General features: G+C 39.3%; 1 protein-coding gene across 2 annotated transcripts in view; it reads left to right on the top strand.

Moving 5' to 3' along the window:
* The window catches only part of fstl5 (follistatin-like 5), a 1,124,912-nt gene that overhangs the window by 1,043,857 nt on the left and 60,685 nt on the right, over positions 1 to 20,370 (top strand). For both annotated transcript variants that reach the window (XM_039750328.1, XM_039750329.1), the window contains one exon: positions 10,884 to 11,033. In XM_039750328.1, the coding sequence (XP_039606262.1) occupies positions 10,884 to 11,033 (150 nt within the window). The remainder of the gene's footprint in view (positions 1 to 10,883; positions 11,034 to 20,370) is intronic.

The following is a 20,370-nucleotide window of genomic DNA, read 5'->3' as shown; positions in this document are numbered from 1 at the left end:
GTTATTTTTGTTACACATAATAACATTTTTCTTTCTTGAAAATAATGTTTTTGGCTTGTTTTTACTGGGTTAAAAACAACATCATGGATGTTTCTTGGGGATTGGAAGAATTGTCAAAACACACTTTGCAATTGTTATCTGCAACCTTTTCCATGTCTCAATGTCCTTATTCTACTCTTTGTATTTAACCTGAGAGACCACAATCAGCAGGCTGCTCGCTGACTTGGGGATGCCTTTTTATTTTGACTCCTTTAGTTCTACCCAGTTAACCACCAATGCAGGACTTTATTAAACGATCATTGTGCACTTAAGGGATGGTAGCTAGTGATCAGTAATTGGAAAGAAATATTGAAATAAAGCTTTTACTTAAAAATTATATTTATTTGCATAATAACCAATAATAGCAAATACAGTATAAACAATACAAAGAATTACACAACCTGGATGGGTTCATCCAGTCTTCATTCATGCTCAGATGAACTTTTCTAGATGGCAGTTCCTTAAATATCGATTATTTATCCATAACTGAAAAGTGAAAAAGAGAGATTTCCTTGGAAAGTGTCCAGCAGCTAAGCAGTAAGGAACTTCCATTTAAATGTTCATGGCTCCTCTCAAAGCGTCAGAAAGACAACAAAACAAAAACTGAATTAAAACTAAACAAAAAACTGAACTGAAACTCATTTTGAAAAAAGTTGTAATAAATGGCACCAACTCTCTCCCCACTTCTTGCCCAAATTGAGCACCTGGTTTTCTCCTGCTTGAAGAGCAGACATATTCTCAAAATCCAGTAATGTTACTAAGACATTATCACCATCATGGTTACCTTCCAATGGGAATCAAAATATGCCATAAACTGCGAACAGACTGGCTATACAAAATATTTTATGTTCCCGCTTTGCCTTTCAGCTTTCCCAGAATACACTTCACTCCTGTTCAGTTTACTTGAAAAAGGTCAGTTGAAAAGGTTAAAGCATCTGCCATAAGCTTGTTTTTTTCCATATCGATATTCAAATATTTGTTTAAAATTTACTCTTAACCAGATTGTACTTGTTCTTATAGGCTCTGGCTGATGAAATTAATTTAACCTCCTCAGTGTTAGACCCGAGTTCCACTCAGGCTATAAAAACAGTGCTAAAGCGTTAGTCTCGAGTGTCATTAGGGCAACAGTATAGACGTGTCTTGCATAAAACCTGAAGTTTACTCGAGCTGTAAAAGTGCCAACAGCGTTAATGCCGAGCTTTACTTGGGCAAAGGTATAGGCATGTTTTGCATAACCGTTGGGTTCAACCATAACCTGAGCAATGGTGTAGATGCATCTTCTCCTAGCCTTATAATGGCGTCTCATAAGAAATGCCTCTCATCAGCAGTGATGATGAAGTGAGACTGTCTTCAGGCAGTGAAACTGAAACAGTTAGTGAAACCGAAAGTGAACCTGGGAATCTGAAAGTGACACTCACATCACTCGCGCATGTGCATTGTGCTATTCATATTATTATTATTATTCATTATTATTTGCATCATTATTATACTTTCTACACTTTTGACTTTGTACTTTTAGTGTTTTGCATGTTTTACAGTAGAAAGATGAGATTTAAGAAAAATGTTGTTTTTTAAGCCATACATTGTGGCGGGCAGGCAGAACTCTTACCCGGCTGGGACACCCTGAGTGTGGAAGGACCCGAGAGGAGAGTATTTTCAGGACAGTTTCTCTCCTGACAGAGGGCAGCCCCCTTGGCTTCCAGCAAGGCCACTTCCAAGGTGTGCATGGACCTTTCCAGGGCCTTATTAGAAGAAGCTTGTTGGGCACAACATGTTTTTTTTTTTTTGAGAGAAAATGTAACACTAAATCCACCTTATTAATGCTGTGCATAATTATAGTTACGTTTATCATGCTTAAGCTGTATATGTGTTCAGTTTTAGTCACCATATTACAAAATGACATAGCAATGCAACTGCCACAGTGTGACCATGAACAAGTCACTTGACCTGCCTGTGCTCCAATTGGAAAACCAAAAAAAATGCAACCAATTGTATCATAAATTGTGCAAGTCTTCTTTAATAAAGGTGTCAGCCAAATAAGTAAATGTAAATGTAAACTGAGAGATATGAGCTATGAGAAGAAACAAATTGGGTTGAACCTTTTCATTTTAAGCAAAACAGAGATTAGGAGGTGACATAAGTGACGTGTTTGAAGTTTTAAAAAGAATTAGTACAGTTGATCCAAATCCATCCATCCATCCATTTTCTAACCCGCTGAATCTGAATACAGGGTCACGGGGGTCTGCTGGAGCCAATCCCAGCCAACACAGGGCACAAGGCAGGAACCAATCCAGGGCAGGGTGCCAACCCACTGCAGTCGATCCAAATTGTTACTTTAAAATAAATTGTGCATTAAGAACATGGGGACATGGATGGAAGCTTAAGGGCAGATTTCACAGAAATGTTAGAAGGTTTTTCTTCATGCAAAGAACAATAGACATATGAAATACCAAGTAGTCGGGTGAAGAGTAGGATGGGACTTTCAAATCTCAACGTGATGTTATTTTGAACACTGTATGTGTATAGGATGGGCAGACTTTTGGCCTGAATGACCTATTCTCATCACAGTTGTTCTATTAAGGACATAAGAAATTTGACAATTGAGAGGAGACCATTCAGTCCATCAAGCTCATTTGTTTAGCTAATAGCTAAGCTGTCCCAGTACATCATCCAGATATGTCTTAAAGGTTGTCAAGGTTCTCCTTCAACTTCATGCCTCGATAGTTTAGACCCTCCTCTTTGCATAAAAAAAAAAAATCTTTCTGGCATCAGTTTTAAATTCACTTCCCCTTACTTTCCACTGATGCCCTAGATTGCATTATCCCCCATTAAGCTGAAAGAATTCTGCTGGATCTACTTTATCAATGCCTTTGAGAATTTTAAATACCAGGATTAATTCCCCACACAGTCTTCTTTGCTCAAGACTAAACAGGTTTAATTCTCTGAGTCTGTCACAGCAGGATGTGCCCTCAAGTCCTGGGATGCACCTGCTGCTCTCCTCTGTACAGCTTCAACTGCAGCTACGTCTTTTTTGTAGCATGGTGACCAGGACTGCACACAAAACTCCAGATGTGGCTTTGCTAGTGCATTATATAGTATAAGCATGCCACCACTTGATTCAACAGTTTTTATAATACGAGTATAACCTACCATTTTATTTACCTTTTTTAATTACTTCGGTAGATTTTTTAAGCGATGAAAGCATTGTGTCAATATAATCCCCTAAATCCTTTTCAGAAGTTCCTTCCTATAGGACAGTGTCTCCCATCTTGTATTTTTAATCAGCATTCCTTTAGCCCACTTTTAGCACTTTGCTCTTCTTGGTGTTCTAATGTTAGATGTTCTAATGTATCTGTTACGGCCAAAACCCGAAATTGGCCAAAGTGGGAAGTTTCCGGCCAACTCGGGAAATGGCCAATGTCACTGACCAGCCAATGTCCAAACATTTCCTTGATTTCGGGATTTGGCCAGCCAGTTTGTGAAGTAGCATGGGGCGATCGGCCAAAGTCGGAAGAAAAAAGGCATGAGCAGCGATTTGTTTAGCACTTAATAGTGCAGTTGCATTGAGTGTAGCCTTGGCCGCCGGTCAGTGATTGGGAAGACGTGACAGTTCATAGTGATTTTTCTTCTGTGCCTACGGATTCCAGTGTGAACAGTTTCTCGTGCAGAATGGAAAACTCACTTCTGAATCTGAAAGTTTTTAAGCATCTTTGCATCTCGAGCGTACAGTATTACATCAGCACATCGAATTTTGGCCAGGGATTTCTCGCCACTTCGCGAAATGATTGGCCAAAGTAGCATATACACTGGTCATTTTTAGTAATTTGGACTTTGACCACACCTCTTGGCCAAAATGTGAAATGGCCGGCCAATTCGGGAACTGGCCGAACTTCGGGTTTAGGCCGTAATATACAGTATATCCGCTAAGCCTACTTTTGAAAAAAATGCAATTCCTTGTATCAATCTTAATACAAGAATGAGAAAAAGATTGTTCTTCCTCATTTAAATAAATTAACATTCTCAGACCTGTTTAATCTAGTTGAGTTTCATGAAGGCTAAATCATTTCCTAGAAGCATTGAGAGCAAGACAGAAAACAACCGTAGAAGTGGCAGCAGTCCATCACAGGGCCCATTCATACGTTCATCCACATGGAGCTAATTTAGAATCTGCAGTTAATCTGATATCAGCATCTTTGAGAGGCAGGAGCAGAAAATGGAGTACCAGTAGAAAGACTCCGGCAAACATGGGTAGAAACTCCAGGGAGGCAACAACAAAGCGTGGAATTCAAATTCAGGATTGCAATCAGAAGAGATAGCCACTCTACCACGATCAATCAAAAAGAAATAAATGAATAAAAAAATATGAAAAACATAACTATGTACTATGTGTAGTTTATTTTATTAGAAATTTTATCAAATAGGATTTAGTGAAAATGGAGATCAACCAACATCCTTTTAGAAATGTTAAGCTTTCCTATACACTCTGTAGTTGTCATCAGTGATGAGTCCAACACCATTTCTAAAGTCCTTTTTTATTTTTTGAGGGCTGCATTACAAGCTTCAAACTGCTCAATTTGAATGAGTATCTATTTTTTTTGTTATATGCAAAATTTTGAATTTATTTGCATTAAATTTAATTTGCTTCATATCACGCCACATCTAAATTCTGTACAGGGATTTGGCTAACTCTAGGGTATCTGCTACTCTACATGGTTTAGCATAATCTTAAAATTTAATGAGCTTATATGTTACTTTTTATCTAAATTCTTTAAATTAATAAAAAGAGCAGGGACCCCAGTAATAATCCCCATGGGACCCTATTTTCATATCTCCTAATTTGGAAAAAACTCCTTCTAACAACCTCATGTTTTCCGTGTTTGAGTCTTAAGTTTCGTTCAGTCTGCTCCACACGGCCTGAATGAGTTATTGTATGATGAGTAGTCACTCGTGCAGTACCATGTCAAAACCTGTTTGAAAAGGACGGCAGATAATAAAACACCTTACTGTAAATAAACAAATTCTTCATTTTGTTAAGTTGAAAAATATTACAAAAAATTGAGATAGGACTTTTAGTTAAGGGTTCTTTCATTCTGGTCCCAGCTATCTGACAGTGGAAAACTTCTGTGGGGGTTTAGCTCTAGCATTGGTATACAGGACTGATGTCTAATTTATAAAACTTTGGGTGGATTTGAGTGTGAAAATATGTGTAGGGCAAAAAACAAGAAAATGCATATATATATATACATATATATATATATATATATATATATATATATATATATATATATATATATATATATATGCTAAAATACAATAAGATTTATAAAGCCTGGATTACATGCATTTCTAATTTCTACGCTATTTACCTTTATAAATCACAATCATCTTGTAAATGTTCATAGATAAATGCACCTCAAACCCGCCTGGATGCCACCCTGAAGCAACCATATATGGACTATGCTAATGAACCTTGTACATGTGCAATCATGATGCTGCAGAATTTCATTGGCTGGCAGAGCAGCTCCCCTGCTGACATATGGAGCCCTATGGTGCACTCCTCAACCGGGCATACAGGAATGTGCAAAGCACTGTGTGACGCCTATCCTCAATGTTCTGGGCGTCACATAAAAGTGTAAGGCACTAGCATCTAAGCGAAAACCCACAATCACCTGGCACATGTAATGACATGATTTCTGTTACAATGAATAGCACAGGCCATATCAAAAACCGAGGGTTTAGCTAGTTACCTTATCAACCAGCCAGCCATCACGTACAGCGCATTCATATAAAGTTATATTGGCTCAAAATAAATGAATTGTGGGTTGACCAAGGACACTGAACCAGGAAGTTTTTCAGTCATATCTTGGCATCACAGATGAATTGTGTGTTAATGAAATATAACTACCTACGTTTAACAAAAGCAGCTTCATTCTTGCTAGGTGCCCTTATTGCAATGTGATTGAATGAAAGAGCTTCGATTTACATTTCAAACCTGACACTGCCGCAAATTGCCTTTTTATGTTGGCAAAGACATATTATGTTTTATGGATGTACACCCACACGATACAAAAATTAAATACAGTGCCTCATTGGTGGGTTTATGGCTTCCTTTGCACTGGGCATGATGGAGTGAAGCTTGGCTGAGAGTTCCCTGACGCCTGGTAGGAGATATAAACTGATGAGAAAAAAAAAAGTTCTTCAGTGCAAATTTGCAGCATTGGCCAACTTAAAAGGGAACTAAAAGAGTTATTACTTTTAAGGTTTAATATGTGTGTCCCGTCAATGCACAGTCTAGTAATGGCTCAATGATGGAAATTAGTATACATGTGAGTCATCATTTAGCTGGTTTGGCCAGATTTCCCTACTTGATCAATGATGCCCTACATTTTCCTGTGTCTCTGAAATGTTGCACTCAGATGGGTTAGAGTTGCCATAAATATACACGTTCTCCCGGCAAGTTGTTGTTTTTAGAAACCCCAACCTTTGTGTGATAAAAGTTGTGTGCACACATTTCAGGGCACTTTTTGTGCTCAGTATCCTGCTGTGGCACTTGGTGCCACTGCTGTATGTCCAGGCTGTTTTCTTGCCTATGAACAGACATCTGAGATACCAGGAACTTTGAAAATCAAATTAGATTAGACGGCCCATCTCACACTCTACTGTAGCCAGTAACTGAAGTTCTATAGGACCTTGACTGTCTCTAAGTTTGTTTCTGACTTTCTCTGTTATAACTGACAGTGGGCCCACCAGAGGTCTCTTTTCTCCAGGGATGCTTCTGACTGGAATTTTTGTTTTTCTCTCCTCTGTTGTTAACTGGCCATAGATCAGCAATGAATTAATGAACAGATATGGCTGGGCTCCATTTATGTTTTCACCAGTTTCAAACTGTTTTGTTTTCCTATCTACTTAAATAAATCTGCGTCTTTATGTATAATCCTTATGTAATTAATATCATTTTATTAACATTTTAATTGAGAACTTGGCACAACACATTTTTTATGCATATAGATAGATAGATAGATAGATAGATAGATAGATAGATAGATAGATAGATAGATAGGGCACTATATGATATGGTTTGGCCCAAGGGAATCGAAGGTCAATAAAGTGAAGCAGAACTTGACATAAGGGCCTCCTTGTTAAGCAAACAAACTAAAAGATTTTGAAGTTTATACAGCCAAGGGGTATAGTGTACAATGATACTGCCTTATTTATCCTGTCATATCCTATGACATAATAAGGGCATAAGAATCTAAGAAATTTGACAAATGACAGGAGATCATAGATAGATAGATAGATAGAACGCACTATATGAGAGATAGATCTGCTTTATCAATGCCTTAGATAATTTTGAAGTAGTTGTCCCCATGCTGTCTCTTCTAAATAAAGGCTGAACAGGTTTAATTCTCTAAATCTATCAGAGTAAGACAAGTCCTTAGGTTAGTCCTGAACAGGATCATGGGGGCTGCTGGAGCCTATCCTGGCTAGCATAGGACACAAGGCAGGAATAAACCCTGGACAATGCACCAGTCCATCACATGTCAAACACACACACGCACACACACCCACACACTAGAGCCAATTTAGTATTATCAATCTGTAAGATGCTATTTAATCGATAGCACTTTATTTGATCCCAGGGGTAAATTTTGTGCCTACGGATTCCAGTGTGAGCAGTTTCTTGTGCAGAATGGAAAACTCATTTCTGATCTGCATCTAAAACTTTTTAAGCATCTTTGCACCTTGAGCGGACAGTCTTACATCAGCACATCAAATTTTGGCCAGGGATTTCTCGCCACTTTGTGAAATGGCCAGCCAAAGTAGCATATACACTGGTCATTTCTAGTAATTTGGACTTTGGCCACACCTCTTGGTCAAAATGCAAAATGGCCGGCCAATTCGGGAACTGGCTGAACTTTGGGTTTTGGCCGTAACATATCCACTAAGCCTACTTTTGAAAAAAATACAATTACTTCTATAAATCTTAATATAAGAATGATTTAGATAGATAGAACTTAGCTTTTTACAGAAGCCAATTAAATAAATAAATACATAAATAGATAAATAAATATGGGCACACACACTATAGTCTGAAGGCACACCAAAATGACTAAAAATGAAGAAAATTAAAAAGAGAGAAAATTTTTGACTTGGCAATCTCAGTCCATGTGAGACATTATGAAGGCTTACTGCTGTTGGTTTAAAGGAGTCCTTCTAAAGTTACTTGCCACACTTCTTCTGAATGATTCATTGGTTTTGGTGTGTCAGAGAGAGGATGTGCAGTATTGTTCATAATACCACTCAGTTTTGTTTGAATTTTCTCCTCTACTACATCCAGGGGGTCCAGAGTGTGTCATATAGCTGAGTCTGCCCTTTTAATTAGCTTGTTGATTCGGTGGGCCTCTCCCGAAGTGACGTTACCAGACACAGCATAGGAAATCACACTGGCCATCACAGAGTTGTAGAAGATGTGGAGGATTTCGTTACCCACAGTAATAGAACACGGTGTCATAAGACAAAAAGAGCTTGCTCTTCCCTTTCTTATATAATTTCTGTGTGTTACGAGACCAGTTAAGCCTGTCATTGATGTGGATCTTCAAGTACATGCAGGAGTGCACCACCTTTACATCCACTCCCTGAATAGTGATCAGACATAGAGGCTGACAGATTAGATGCTGCTCTCTTTTGTAATAACCCATCAGTCTTCGTTCTAAGGCATTCTCCATCCTGGCACGTTTTACCTCAAACTCAATTTGAACTGTTGGTGACTTAACGTGATGCGAGCGAGAAACATATGACAGGAACAAGACACATAAGAGGGGTGGGAAACATGTTGTGGATGCAGTTGTGGATCAGAGAAGTGGAAATGAAGTGCAGTCAAACATGAAGACTTGAGTTCAACTGCTGGATAACCAATAGTCCTTTTAAGTCCCAAATTTTACCCTCTTTGTTTTGGCTCCATTGCATACCATCTGACTGCGGCTTACATAGCACATTGGGAACTTCTGCTTTAATCTATAATTACATTTAAAATGTGACTTTTGATGAAAAAATCAAAAAATTGGAAATACCTGTCCATTACTTGAGGCAGTTTAAAGGCATTTTTAAGAATATCAGCCTCACCAGAACTGCTGCCCCCACTTTGAAAACCTTTGCTGTGGCTCTCTAAATTGTGGTCAGATGTATCCTGTTTGCTTTAGTTCTCCTTAAGATGTGTCTGGAACTTGATTAGAGTCCACCTGTAGCAAACTGAATTGATCTGACCTCGAGATATAAAGTCCAAAAAACTCTCTGTATGCCTCTGCAATCAAATTATGGTGAGACTTAGATCATGTCAAGAGTATAAAAATCATTCTTAAGGCTTTGAGCCAAGGGTCCTCAATCACTGTCCAGGAGGGCCGCAGTAGTGGCAGGTTTTTGTTTTAACCCGGTTGCTTAATTAGAAAGCAATTCTTGACAATAATTTAATTTCATGGGTTGTTATTCCTTTAACTCTGCTATGTCAGGTCATTCTCATATCCTAGATTTTCTTCACCTTTCTAAGGATATCATCCAAATGATTTGAAGGCTGAAATGGATGAGTAATTCTCAGTCCTTCACTTTTTTCTCTTCACTTTCCTTCCAAGTATCTAATTAAACCCAGAAGTGCATACTAAATACACACAGGTGTAAATGGTAACAAGCTAAATGGAGAAATGCTGGTTTCTTTTGTCATTTCCATGTTATTGTTAATTAGGAGGGATTAAAAACCAAGAATACAGCTGTTTAAGACTAAAATAAGCAATAAGGGTTCAAATTTTAAGTGCTACTTGAGCAGTAAGTGCTTCTTATTAAGCAATTAGGTTGGAGCAAAAACCTGCAGCCACTGCCGCCCTCCATCTGAGTTCCCTGGCTTTGAGTGTTCCCAGGAACACAGTGGCCTCAATAATTGTGAAACAGAAGAAGTTTGAAACTACCAGGACTCATCCTAGAGTTCTCTGTCTGTTCAAACTGGGGCAAGAAGGCCTTTGGTCAGGGTGGTGACCAAGAAACCAATGGTCACTCTAACAGAGTTTCGGAAGTCCTCTGCTGAGATGGGAGAACCTGGTAGAAGGACAACTATCTCACCAGCACTCCATCAATTAGGTGCATATGATAGCCTGCTTGTAGTTTGCCAGGCCACATTTAAAGAACTAGGGTGCAAGAGATTTGCTGGTCTGATTACATAAAAATTGAACTCTCTGTGCAGAACTCCAAACACTTGGTCTGAACATCATCTGCCTAATTAAATCCCTTTGGTGAAGCATAGTGGTGACAGCATCAGGGACAGTGATCAGAATTAGAGGATTGGTGATTTCAGCCAAATGCAGAGAGGTCCTTGAAGAAAACCTTCTCTAGAGTGCACACACCGCCAGACTGGGGTGATGATTCACCTTTCAGAGTGACAATGACCTGAAGGATACAGCCATGACAACGCTGAAGTGGCTAGCGGTCAAGTGCAGGGCTGGCAGGAGTAGGTGAATCCACTTTTATCTCCATGCGGCTTTTCTTTTGTTTTTCAACCTGTGTCACACTTGATTTTTTTTCCTATTCTATGTTGCCACCTGGCCTCTAATTTTTCCTGACACATTTTTATTTTACTGCTTATGTTAGTATTTAGAATCTGTCTATTAATTACCATTGTTTGTATTATTTTGTATTGTAATAATCTGTGGAGTGTGACAGGCAACCTATTAGGCAAAACAAAAACTGTAAACAAACTGAATTGAAGTGAATCTGTTTAACACTGCCCTGTCTGACTACAATATATGTGTCCCTAAATATACTTTTATTTAGAATTAATGTTTTTATTTTTTATTCTTTAGGAGGAAGTCTGCCCAAATCATGACAACAGTACAACACAGAAATGCATCTGGGCATCAGCGGTGAACGTAAGAGACAAGTTTATCTATGTGGCACAGCCAACCCTGGACAGAGTTCTTATTATAGATGTCCAGTCCCAGAAAGCTGTACAGGTAGGTTTTAAATATACATTTGGGGCAAAAACAGAAAACATTTGCTTTATTCATTACTGTTACTTTTGTTCACTTGTGATGAGTGAACTTCATTAACTTTGCTTCTCTTTGAGCTCGGTGAACACACAGATAGATTCCGGAATTTCAGCAGACTCATTAAGATGCACTGAAGTTATTGGGGAAGGAGAGAGTGAAGTAGTTTTGAGTAGATTATAAAAAGACAAATGTCTTGTAAGTGTCCCTAAGGTCTACAGAAGTATCTGAAAATTATGCTGGATTAATTATTGTGGCCAAAAATGTGACCTGAGCTGTGAGGCAATTCTAAATACTGTGCCAATGTGCCTCCCTAAAATAAAATTATACTTCAAGTCCACAATACTCAGTCTCCTGTAACTCTCTCTGCGTTTTCCAAGACTCCTATCCCCTTGTCTAACTAACAGCCACAGAGCCTGTGGTGCAAGGGATTCGTGTTATATACTCCAGGGGACTGTCCCTGTTACTACCCAATCTGCGCTACATAGTGTAGAGCATAACATGTATAATCCAGCTGTGAAGACAAAATGTACAATGAATCTATGCAGAACAACAAAATTAATATTCTAATTATGGTCGGAGCGGCACGGTGGCGCAGTGGGTAGCGCTGCTGCCTCGCAGTTAGGAGACCCGGGTTCGCTTCCCGGGTCCTCCCTGCGTGGTGTTTGCATGTTCTCCCCGTGTCTGCGTGGGTTTCCTCCGGGCTCTCCGGTTTCCTCCCACAGTCTAAAGACATGCAGGTTAGGTGGATTGGCAATTCTAAATTGACCCTAGTGTGTGCTTGGTGTGTGGGTGTGTTTGTGTGTGTCCTGCGGTGGGTTGGCACCCTGCCCAGGATTGGTTCCTGCCTTGTGCCCTGTGTTGGCTGGGATTGGCTCCAGCAGACCCCCGTGACCCTGTAGTTAGAATTCAGCGGGTTGGAAAATTGATGGATGGATGGATGGATGGATTATGGTCAGCTAATGTACCCTTAAACTAAGAGTACTGTGAGTTATGTATCCATATGTGCAGTCCAGACTGGCTATGCTGTAGAGTGTAATGTTGATTTGAATTTTTATAAATACATGTAGAGTGAAAACCTGGCTAGAGTACCAGCTGAGGAGTGACATCACCATAAACTATTCATGAATGAATGACAGCTCAGGCAGCACATAGAGTGTGAAGTTGAGTATGCTTACAGTATGCTTGTGTAAATTGTTGTGAGTATAGGACACAAATCAGACAGGAAGAACAGATTGGGTAGTGTCATCCACATCAAACATGGCTGCTACAGCTCTGTAATGTCACGCTGGCCTCACAAACCATACATCCTACGGATGCTGGGAAAAAATTTGCCTAAACCAGCTGCATGGTGAATTTTCAGGGAAAAATTTGACAAACAAGGTTACTGGCAAACCAAGCAAATTCACTGCAAAAAATGGGTAGTGACATCCCCATCCAACATGTCAACATGACTGCTACAGCTCTGTGATGTCATACGGGCCTCAGAAAGCATTATAGGGGTTTGGGGAGAAAAAAGTTGTTGAAATTTAGTGGGAAAAAATTAATGAACAAATTTACTGGTGAAGCCTACAAATTTGCTGTGAAAATTGATTTGCCGAATTTCACTGATCAACACTTTTCATTTTTAAGCAAAAAGTAAAAATATGTTCAACTATGTGTTAATAAATATAAAGCACTGAATGATATAGAGGGACATTTAAATCGGGGAAGTCGTAGTAACATAAACAATCTGTTTAATCTGAAGAACTGTTTATTTGTTAGTTGTTAGTTAATTCTATTCAGATCACAAGATGTTTCACAAAAGACAGTCGACCACTCAGTCCATCGACCTGGTTTGCATAGCTAATAGTTTAATTGTTATGATTCGCTAATATACCTAACATGCATGTGGATGTGGGGAGAAAACTCATGCAAACATGGAGGGGACATACAAAATACACAGGGATAATGAAATGGAATTGTCACTGGAAAAGGAACTTGGAATGTTAGACCTGGGAAGAAACAGAGCTACAAACTAAATAAAGTACAAATGTACAGTACATTCAGAAAGTATTCAGACAACTTCACTTTATACACATTTTGTTATTTTGCAGCCTTGTGCTAAAATTATTATTATTATTATTTTTTTCCACATCAGGCAAAACACAATACTCCAGAATGACAAAGCAAAAACAGGAAATTAGACATTTTGGCAAACTAATAAAAAATATAAAAACTGAAATATCATACTGACTGGAGTATTTAGACCCTTTATTCAATACTTAGTTGAAGCCCCTTTGTCAATGATTACAGCCTGAAGTCTTCTTGGGTATGACGCAATAAGCTTCTCACACCTAGATTTGGGGTTTTTCTACAGATCTTCTGTGCAAATGTTCTCAGCCTCTGTCAGGTTGGATGGAGACCATCAGTGGACAGCTATTTCCAGGTCTCTCCAGAGATGTTCAGTTGGGTTCAAGTTCGTGCTCTTGCTGGACAACTCAAGGACATTTCTAGAGTTGCCCATAAGCTACTCCTGTGTTGTCATTGCTTTGCACTTAGGATCTTGGTCTTGTTGGAATCAGAACTATTGTCCCAGTCTATGCCCCAGAGCACTCTGGGAGCAGGTTTTCATTAAGGATACCTCTACAATTTGCTTTGATCAGCTTTCACTTAACCCAGTCTAGTGTGCCAGTCCCTGCCATTGAAAAACAATTCAACAGCATGAAGCCGCTGCTACCATTCTTCAACATTATAATGGTCCTGCACAGATGATGATTGTCCTTTTGGTGCCTTTTGCAAACTCCAAGAGGGCTTCCATGTTGCTTTAACTGGGGTGAGGTTTTACATGAAACCCAGATTAGTGGAGCATTGTAATGAAGGTTATCCTTCTACAGATTTCTCCTAAATCCACATAGGTTCTCAGGAGCTGAGCCAGAGTAACCATTGGGTTCCTGATCACCTCTTTTACCAGGACCCTTTTCCCATGCTTGTTCAGGTTTGCTTTGTGGCCAACTCTATAGATATTTTGTGGTTGTTCCCAACTTCCTCCATTTAAGAATGATGAAGGTCACTGTACTCTTGGGAACTTTCAGAGCTGCAGAAAAAGTTTTGTGGCCTTCCTCAACTCTGTGCCTCAACACAATTCTTTCTCTAAGCTTTGCCTGCAAATCTTTTGGCTTCAGGGCTTGGTTTTTGATTTTCAATCTAATACACATTTTCCATTTTCGTCTGTGGGACCTTCTCTAGACAGTTGTGTGCATTTCCTAATCAAGTATAATCAATTGAATTGACCGCTAGTGGACACAAAACAAGGTGTAGAAACATCTTGACAATGATTAATAGAAAGGGTCATAGCAAACTGTCTGAATACTTATACCATTGTGAGATTTCATTTTTTTTAATACATTTGTAAAAGTTTCTGAAATCATGAATTTTTTTTTTATTCTGAGGTATTGAGAGTTGCTTGATGAAAGAATGATTTTATTATGAGACTGCAACATACCAAAATCTATAAAAAGTGAATAGGTATATATATAACTTTAATTGTGCAGGAAAACAGTGAATTATTAAGATATTAATAATTAAAAATCTTAATGACATTTTGTCCAAGCTTGTTTGATCCTCTGGCATCATAAAATAGAATGATTTCATACACAAGAGAAACAGGATAAACAGATTGGTATTATGATTAAGTTGGCATTTACTGAAAAAGCCTCTTTTTAAAAGTCATGCTTTAGGTGGAATTGTGTCACTGCTGCTGTAAACAGCTCGTTCCCCTTTTCATTCAATTCTGAGAAAATAATATGTTATTTAGAAATAAAATGATGTTTGGGCCCTTTTTATTGTGAATTTATTCAAATGTGACTTTGCTGCTTCAAATATATATATATATATATATATATATATATATATATATATATATATATATATATATATAATATAACTACTCAAAAAATTAAAGGAACACTTTGAAAACACATCAGATCTCAATGGGAAAAAGAAATCCTCCTGGATATCTATACTGATATAGACTGGGTAATGTGTTAGGAACGAAAGGATGCCACATCATTTGATGGAAATGAAAATGATCAACCTACAGAGCCCTGAATTCAAAGACGCCCCAAAAATCAGAGTGAAAAAATTATGTGGCAGGCTAGTCCATTTTGCCAAAATTTAATTGCAGCAACTCAAAATATGTACGCAGCACTTTGTATGGCCCCTGTGTTCTTGTATACATGCCTGACAACATCGGTGCATGCTTCTAATGAGATGACAGATGGTGTTGTGGGGGATCTCCTCCCAGATCTGGACCAGGGCATCACTGAGCTCCTGGACAGTCTGAGGTGCAACCTGGTGGCATTGGATGGACCAAAACATAATGTCCCAGAGGTGTTCTATTGGATTTAGGTCAGGAAAGTGTGGTGGCCAGTCAATGGTATCAATTCCTTCATCCTCCAGGAACTGCCTGCATACTCTCACCACATGAGGCCAGGAATTGTCGTGCACCAGGAGCCACTGTACCAGCATAGGGTATGACAATGGGTCCAAGGATTTCATCCTGATACCTAATGGCAGCCAAGGTGCCTTTGTCAAGCCTGTAGCGGTCTGTGTGACCCTCCATGGATATGCCTCCCCAGACAATCATTAACCCACCACCAAACTGCTCATGCTGAATGATGTTACAGGCAGCATAATGTTCTTCATGGCTTCTCCAAACCCTTTCACTTCTGTCACGTGCTCAGGGTGAACCTGCTCTCATCTGTAAAAAGCACAGGGCACCAGTGGTGCATCTGCCAATTCTGGTATTCTATGGCGAATGCCAATCGAGCTGCATGCTGCTGGGCAGTGAGCTCAGGGCCCATTAGAGGACATGGGGCCCTTGGGTCACCCTCATGAAGTCTTTCTGGTTGTTTGGTCAGAGACATTCACACCAGTGGCCTGCTGGAGGTCATTTTGTAGGGCTCTGGCAGTGCTCATCCTGTTCCTCCTTGCCCAAAGGAGCAGATACTGGTCCTGCGGATGGGTTATGGACCTTCTATGGCCCTCTCCAGCTCTCCTAGAGTAACTGCTTGTCTCCTAGAATCTCCTCCATGCCCTTGAGACTGTGCAGGGAGACACAGCAAACCTTCTGGCAATGACACGTATTGATGTGCCATCCTGGAGAAGTTGGACTACCTGTGCAACCTCTGTAGGGTCCAGGTATCGCCTCATGCTACCAGTAGTGACACTGACTGTAGCCAAATGCAAAACTAGTGAAGAAACAGTCAGAAAAGATGAGGAGGGAAAAATGTCAGTGGCCTCCACCTGTTAAACCATTCCTATTTTGGGGGTCATCTCATTGTTGCCCCTCTAGTGCATCTGTTGTTAATTTCATTAACACCACAGCAGCTGAAACTGATTAACAACCCCCTCTGCTACTTAACTGACCAGATTAATATCCCATAAGTTTCATTGACTTTATGCTATACTCTGATTAAAAAGTGTTCCTTTAATTCTTTTGAGCAGTATATATACTGTATATGTACAGTGGTACCTTGGTATACGTCCGCTTTGGAATAAGTCCAACTTGGTATACGTCCTGTTTGGACGCAAAAAATTTTGCTTGGTTTACGACCTTTGTTTGAAATACAACTTGCATGCTAGAACACCGTGCGCTACACTTGTTTACCTCTCTCGAGACAAAGCCACCTCTCCCAATGGTCGTCAGTACGCGCTATAATTTTTACGTGATTTTGTGTTTTTTCACGTAAATTTGAATTGATTGTTGAAACGTATGAAGGTGACATGCGTATCTGGGACTTGGCTGCTGCATACCATATGCCTTCAACGACGGTATCTACGATTGTGAAAAACAAAGACGTTATTAAAAAGTAAAGTGAGGTTAAATTTTCATTTATTTTATCTAATTGCTTTTGTATTTATTTATTTTAGTATTAAGCAGTGTTTAAATAATTTTATACAACCCCATCAATGTATAATATGCCAATAACAATAGGATTTTTTTTCATGGGAATGGATTAATCATTTTCCCTTTATTTTCTTATGGGAAAAAAATTGTTTGGTATACGTCCTGTTTGGTATAAGACAAAGGATCTGGAATGGATTAAGGACGTATACCGAGGTACCACTGAAATTTGGAATGTAGGTTACCCTTGGCCCATAGGTGCTCACTAAGAAACGGTTTTAAAAATTTCATGGTCCAAGCGCAAGATTTTTTTTATAGTTTTTTAGACCTGTTTTTATGTCTGTCCACTTTTCATGAGAGAAATACTTAATGGATTTAGATTGTTTTTTTTTTCTATAATTTGCTTGAACATTCCATTGATTTTGTGACTTCCTCATCACGCTAAGTACAATAGTGGTACCGATTTATTAGCGCGTATCCAAGAGAGACTCATCGGGCTGTGGGAAGCGGGGTGGGGCCCTTCTCACTCATGCCCCAGCCTCCATTCAAGTCGCTCTACCTCTCGCTATGTGTTCGAGTGTATGTTGCCTCCTCTTGGCTACCTGTTTGTTCAGGAAGACATTATCATCTACAGATTATTAAAGAGTAACGTTTGACATTTTTGGGAGAGAGATCACAGCTGTGTGTGTTTTAGAGGGTATTTGCTCATTGGCAGAGATATCACGGCCACATGCTCTTCACCCCAGGTGGGGAACGCTCTCCCGTCAAAGCTGAACACAATCAGATACAGTGGCAGCATTTCACATTGCAGTGTACTTACCTTCCACTTGGCCAACGATACCTTGCCAACTTTTTACATTTTTGGCCAAGAGATCACAGCTACATTCTTGCACCTGATAGCAAAACCAAAACTATTGTATATCAACAGGCCCTCGGATATGAAAGCTATCGATATAAATTCTTTGCAATACAAATTATTGAATTTTTTTTTAATTGATTTTTAAAGTTTGTACTGTTTCACTACTACATGGGCAGAGCCACGGAGACAGCTAGCATGTACTATTAGCAGTTGTGCTTTCAAATGCATGCTGTTTTCAGTAGCTCTGCCTACTGCGCGTCTCTGTGATTATGCACTTTTATTTACACATTATATTTTGTATCATTAGAGTGATTTGCCTCTTGCTTCAGAGCATCATACCACACAAATGAATGGACAATGTAGAAATTTTACTTTGGAATGAATATATGAAGCAGCTCACGTCTCATTATTGCAGACTAGCCACAAGTGCAGATGATCTGAAGCTTGCCTTGATTTCTACCTACTTACTTGCTTACCACAACTGTAGCTGACACTCTCTGCATGGCACTTACTCCAGTTTTCTTCCTACATCCTAAAGATACGTAACCTAAATTTTCTGATCCCATATGAGGAGGTGTTAATGTGTATGAGTCTGTGCTCAACTGGTGCCAGGATAGAAAAATACTTCACCCAACCCTGAACAGGTAAGCAAGTTGAAAAATGGATGGATAGTTGAGTGAACACCTGCAGCCATGACATTCAGACAAGGAATAAGAAGCCTACAGTCGTTTTGGGGGCTATGTGTTAAAGAGCAATTAAGTCTGCTATCATGTCTAACCTCCTCATTCAAATTCAATTTAAAATGACTGCAACTCACAACTAATTGGTCACAAATTATTAGAATGGATTAAATGAGAAGTGCAGCAGAATGACACTTCTTATTGGCTAACTAAAAAGATTACAATGTGCAAATTTTTTTAGGCAGCTTAGCCCCCTTCTTCAGGCAAGGTGTACTATAGATTAGATTAGAAAAACTTTATTAACCCAATGGGGAAATTCAGATGCATACAGCAGCAGAAACATAAAAAAACAAGGATACAGACTCACAAGACAGACAATACAGCCTATCAGTCAATCAATTGGTATATTACAAAATAAATGTACAATGTGCAGACATTTCAAAATGAACTTAGTGAGTACATCAAGAGGAAGCATTGAATTGCCTGATAGCAGTGAGCAGAAAAGACCCCCAGAGTAGCTTCTTAGCACACCATGGTAGAATGAGCCTGTGACTAAAGAGCTCCTCCTCGAGGGGATTTTGTATTGTGACATTCAGTTTTGACCTCATCCTATTTTACACAATAGCTTGCAGTGCATCGAGGGTTCACCCTGTGATGGCGCAGGCTTTCCTGATAAGTTTGTTCAGACACTTTACTTCTTTTGAGGTCAGTTTGAGTCCGCATGAGACTGAAGCGTAGAGCGGCATACTGGCTACTATGGATTGGTATATCATTTCCAGCAGCTTGCTGCACACACATCAAAGGACTTGAGTCTCTTTAGCAAGTTTAGTTTGCTCTGGTCTTTCTTGTACAGCACTATTGTGTTGTCAGACCGGTGCAGTTTTGTTGTTTATGTGAACCCAGAGGTACTTGTAGCTTCCACATAGTCCACCTGAATGGTGACTGGTCTCAGAGGCTATTTGGCATGCCAGAGGTCCACCACCAGCTATTTTGTCTAACTGATGTTGAGTTGCCCATTGTTCCTCCTGCATCACAAGACAAAGTCCTCTACAACCTTCCTGTACTCGTGACTAGTCTCCCTTATTAATGCAGCCTATGATGGAGAAGGCGTCTGAAACTTTCTGTAGATGGAAAGCGCTAGTATTGTGTTGTGTAGACGGTGAACAGGAAGGGAGACAGGACAGTTCCCTTAGTTGATCTAGTATTATTATTATTCATCAGAAGTGTGTAAAGAAACACTACTGAGGCTCCTTATTATCAAAGGCTATATACCTCTATAGGGCCTCACTGTGACTGTAACTGCTCTGTTTAGCTTAAACTAAGTCAGACTGGTTTTTTTTCATTCTAACCATTCTGGTGTGTATTTCAGGGGTGGGGTGTTGTTGTTTGTATAATGTAGTAATATTTACTTATATATTAACTTTTGTAAAAAGCTGAATTGTCTCCTGGGACAAATAAAGTTCTATCTATCTATCTATCTATCTATCTATCTATCTATCTATCTATCTATCTATCTATCTATCTATCTATCTATCTATCTATCTATCTTTGATATAGTGCCTTTCACATCTATCTATCTATCTATCTATCTATCTTTGATATAGTGCCTTTCACATCTATCTATCTATCTATCTATCTATCTATCTATCTATCTATCTGTCTGTCTGTCTGTCTGTCTGTCTGTCTGTCTGTCTGTCTATGCTGCTGCAAAAACTCTGTGCCCCATAAATTGTATGGAATAAATGTGCAGGGATACCTGGTGCTGACCAGGGTGGAATAAAGTGCAGACGCAGTCACAAAATAAATTCACCACAGGTTCACTAACTGAGCCTACCATGGGATTTAACTTGGCACATCTGTGCCACATCACAAAAATGC

Source organism: Polypterus senegalus, chromosome 4 (assembly GCF_016835505.1).
Source record: "Polypterus senegalus isolate Bchr_013 chromosome 4, ASM1683550v1, whole genome shotgun sequence".
In the NCBI taxonomy this organism is placed as follows: Eukaryota; Metazoa; Chordata; class Cladistia; order Polypteriformes; family Polypteridae; genus Polypterus; species Polypterus senegalus.
Note: the sequence above shows the minus strand (reverse complement) of the source record. Positions and strands in the feature narration are given on the sequence as shown.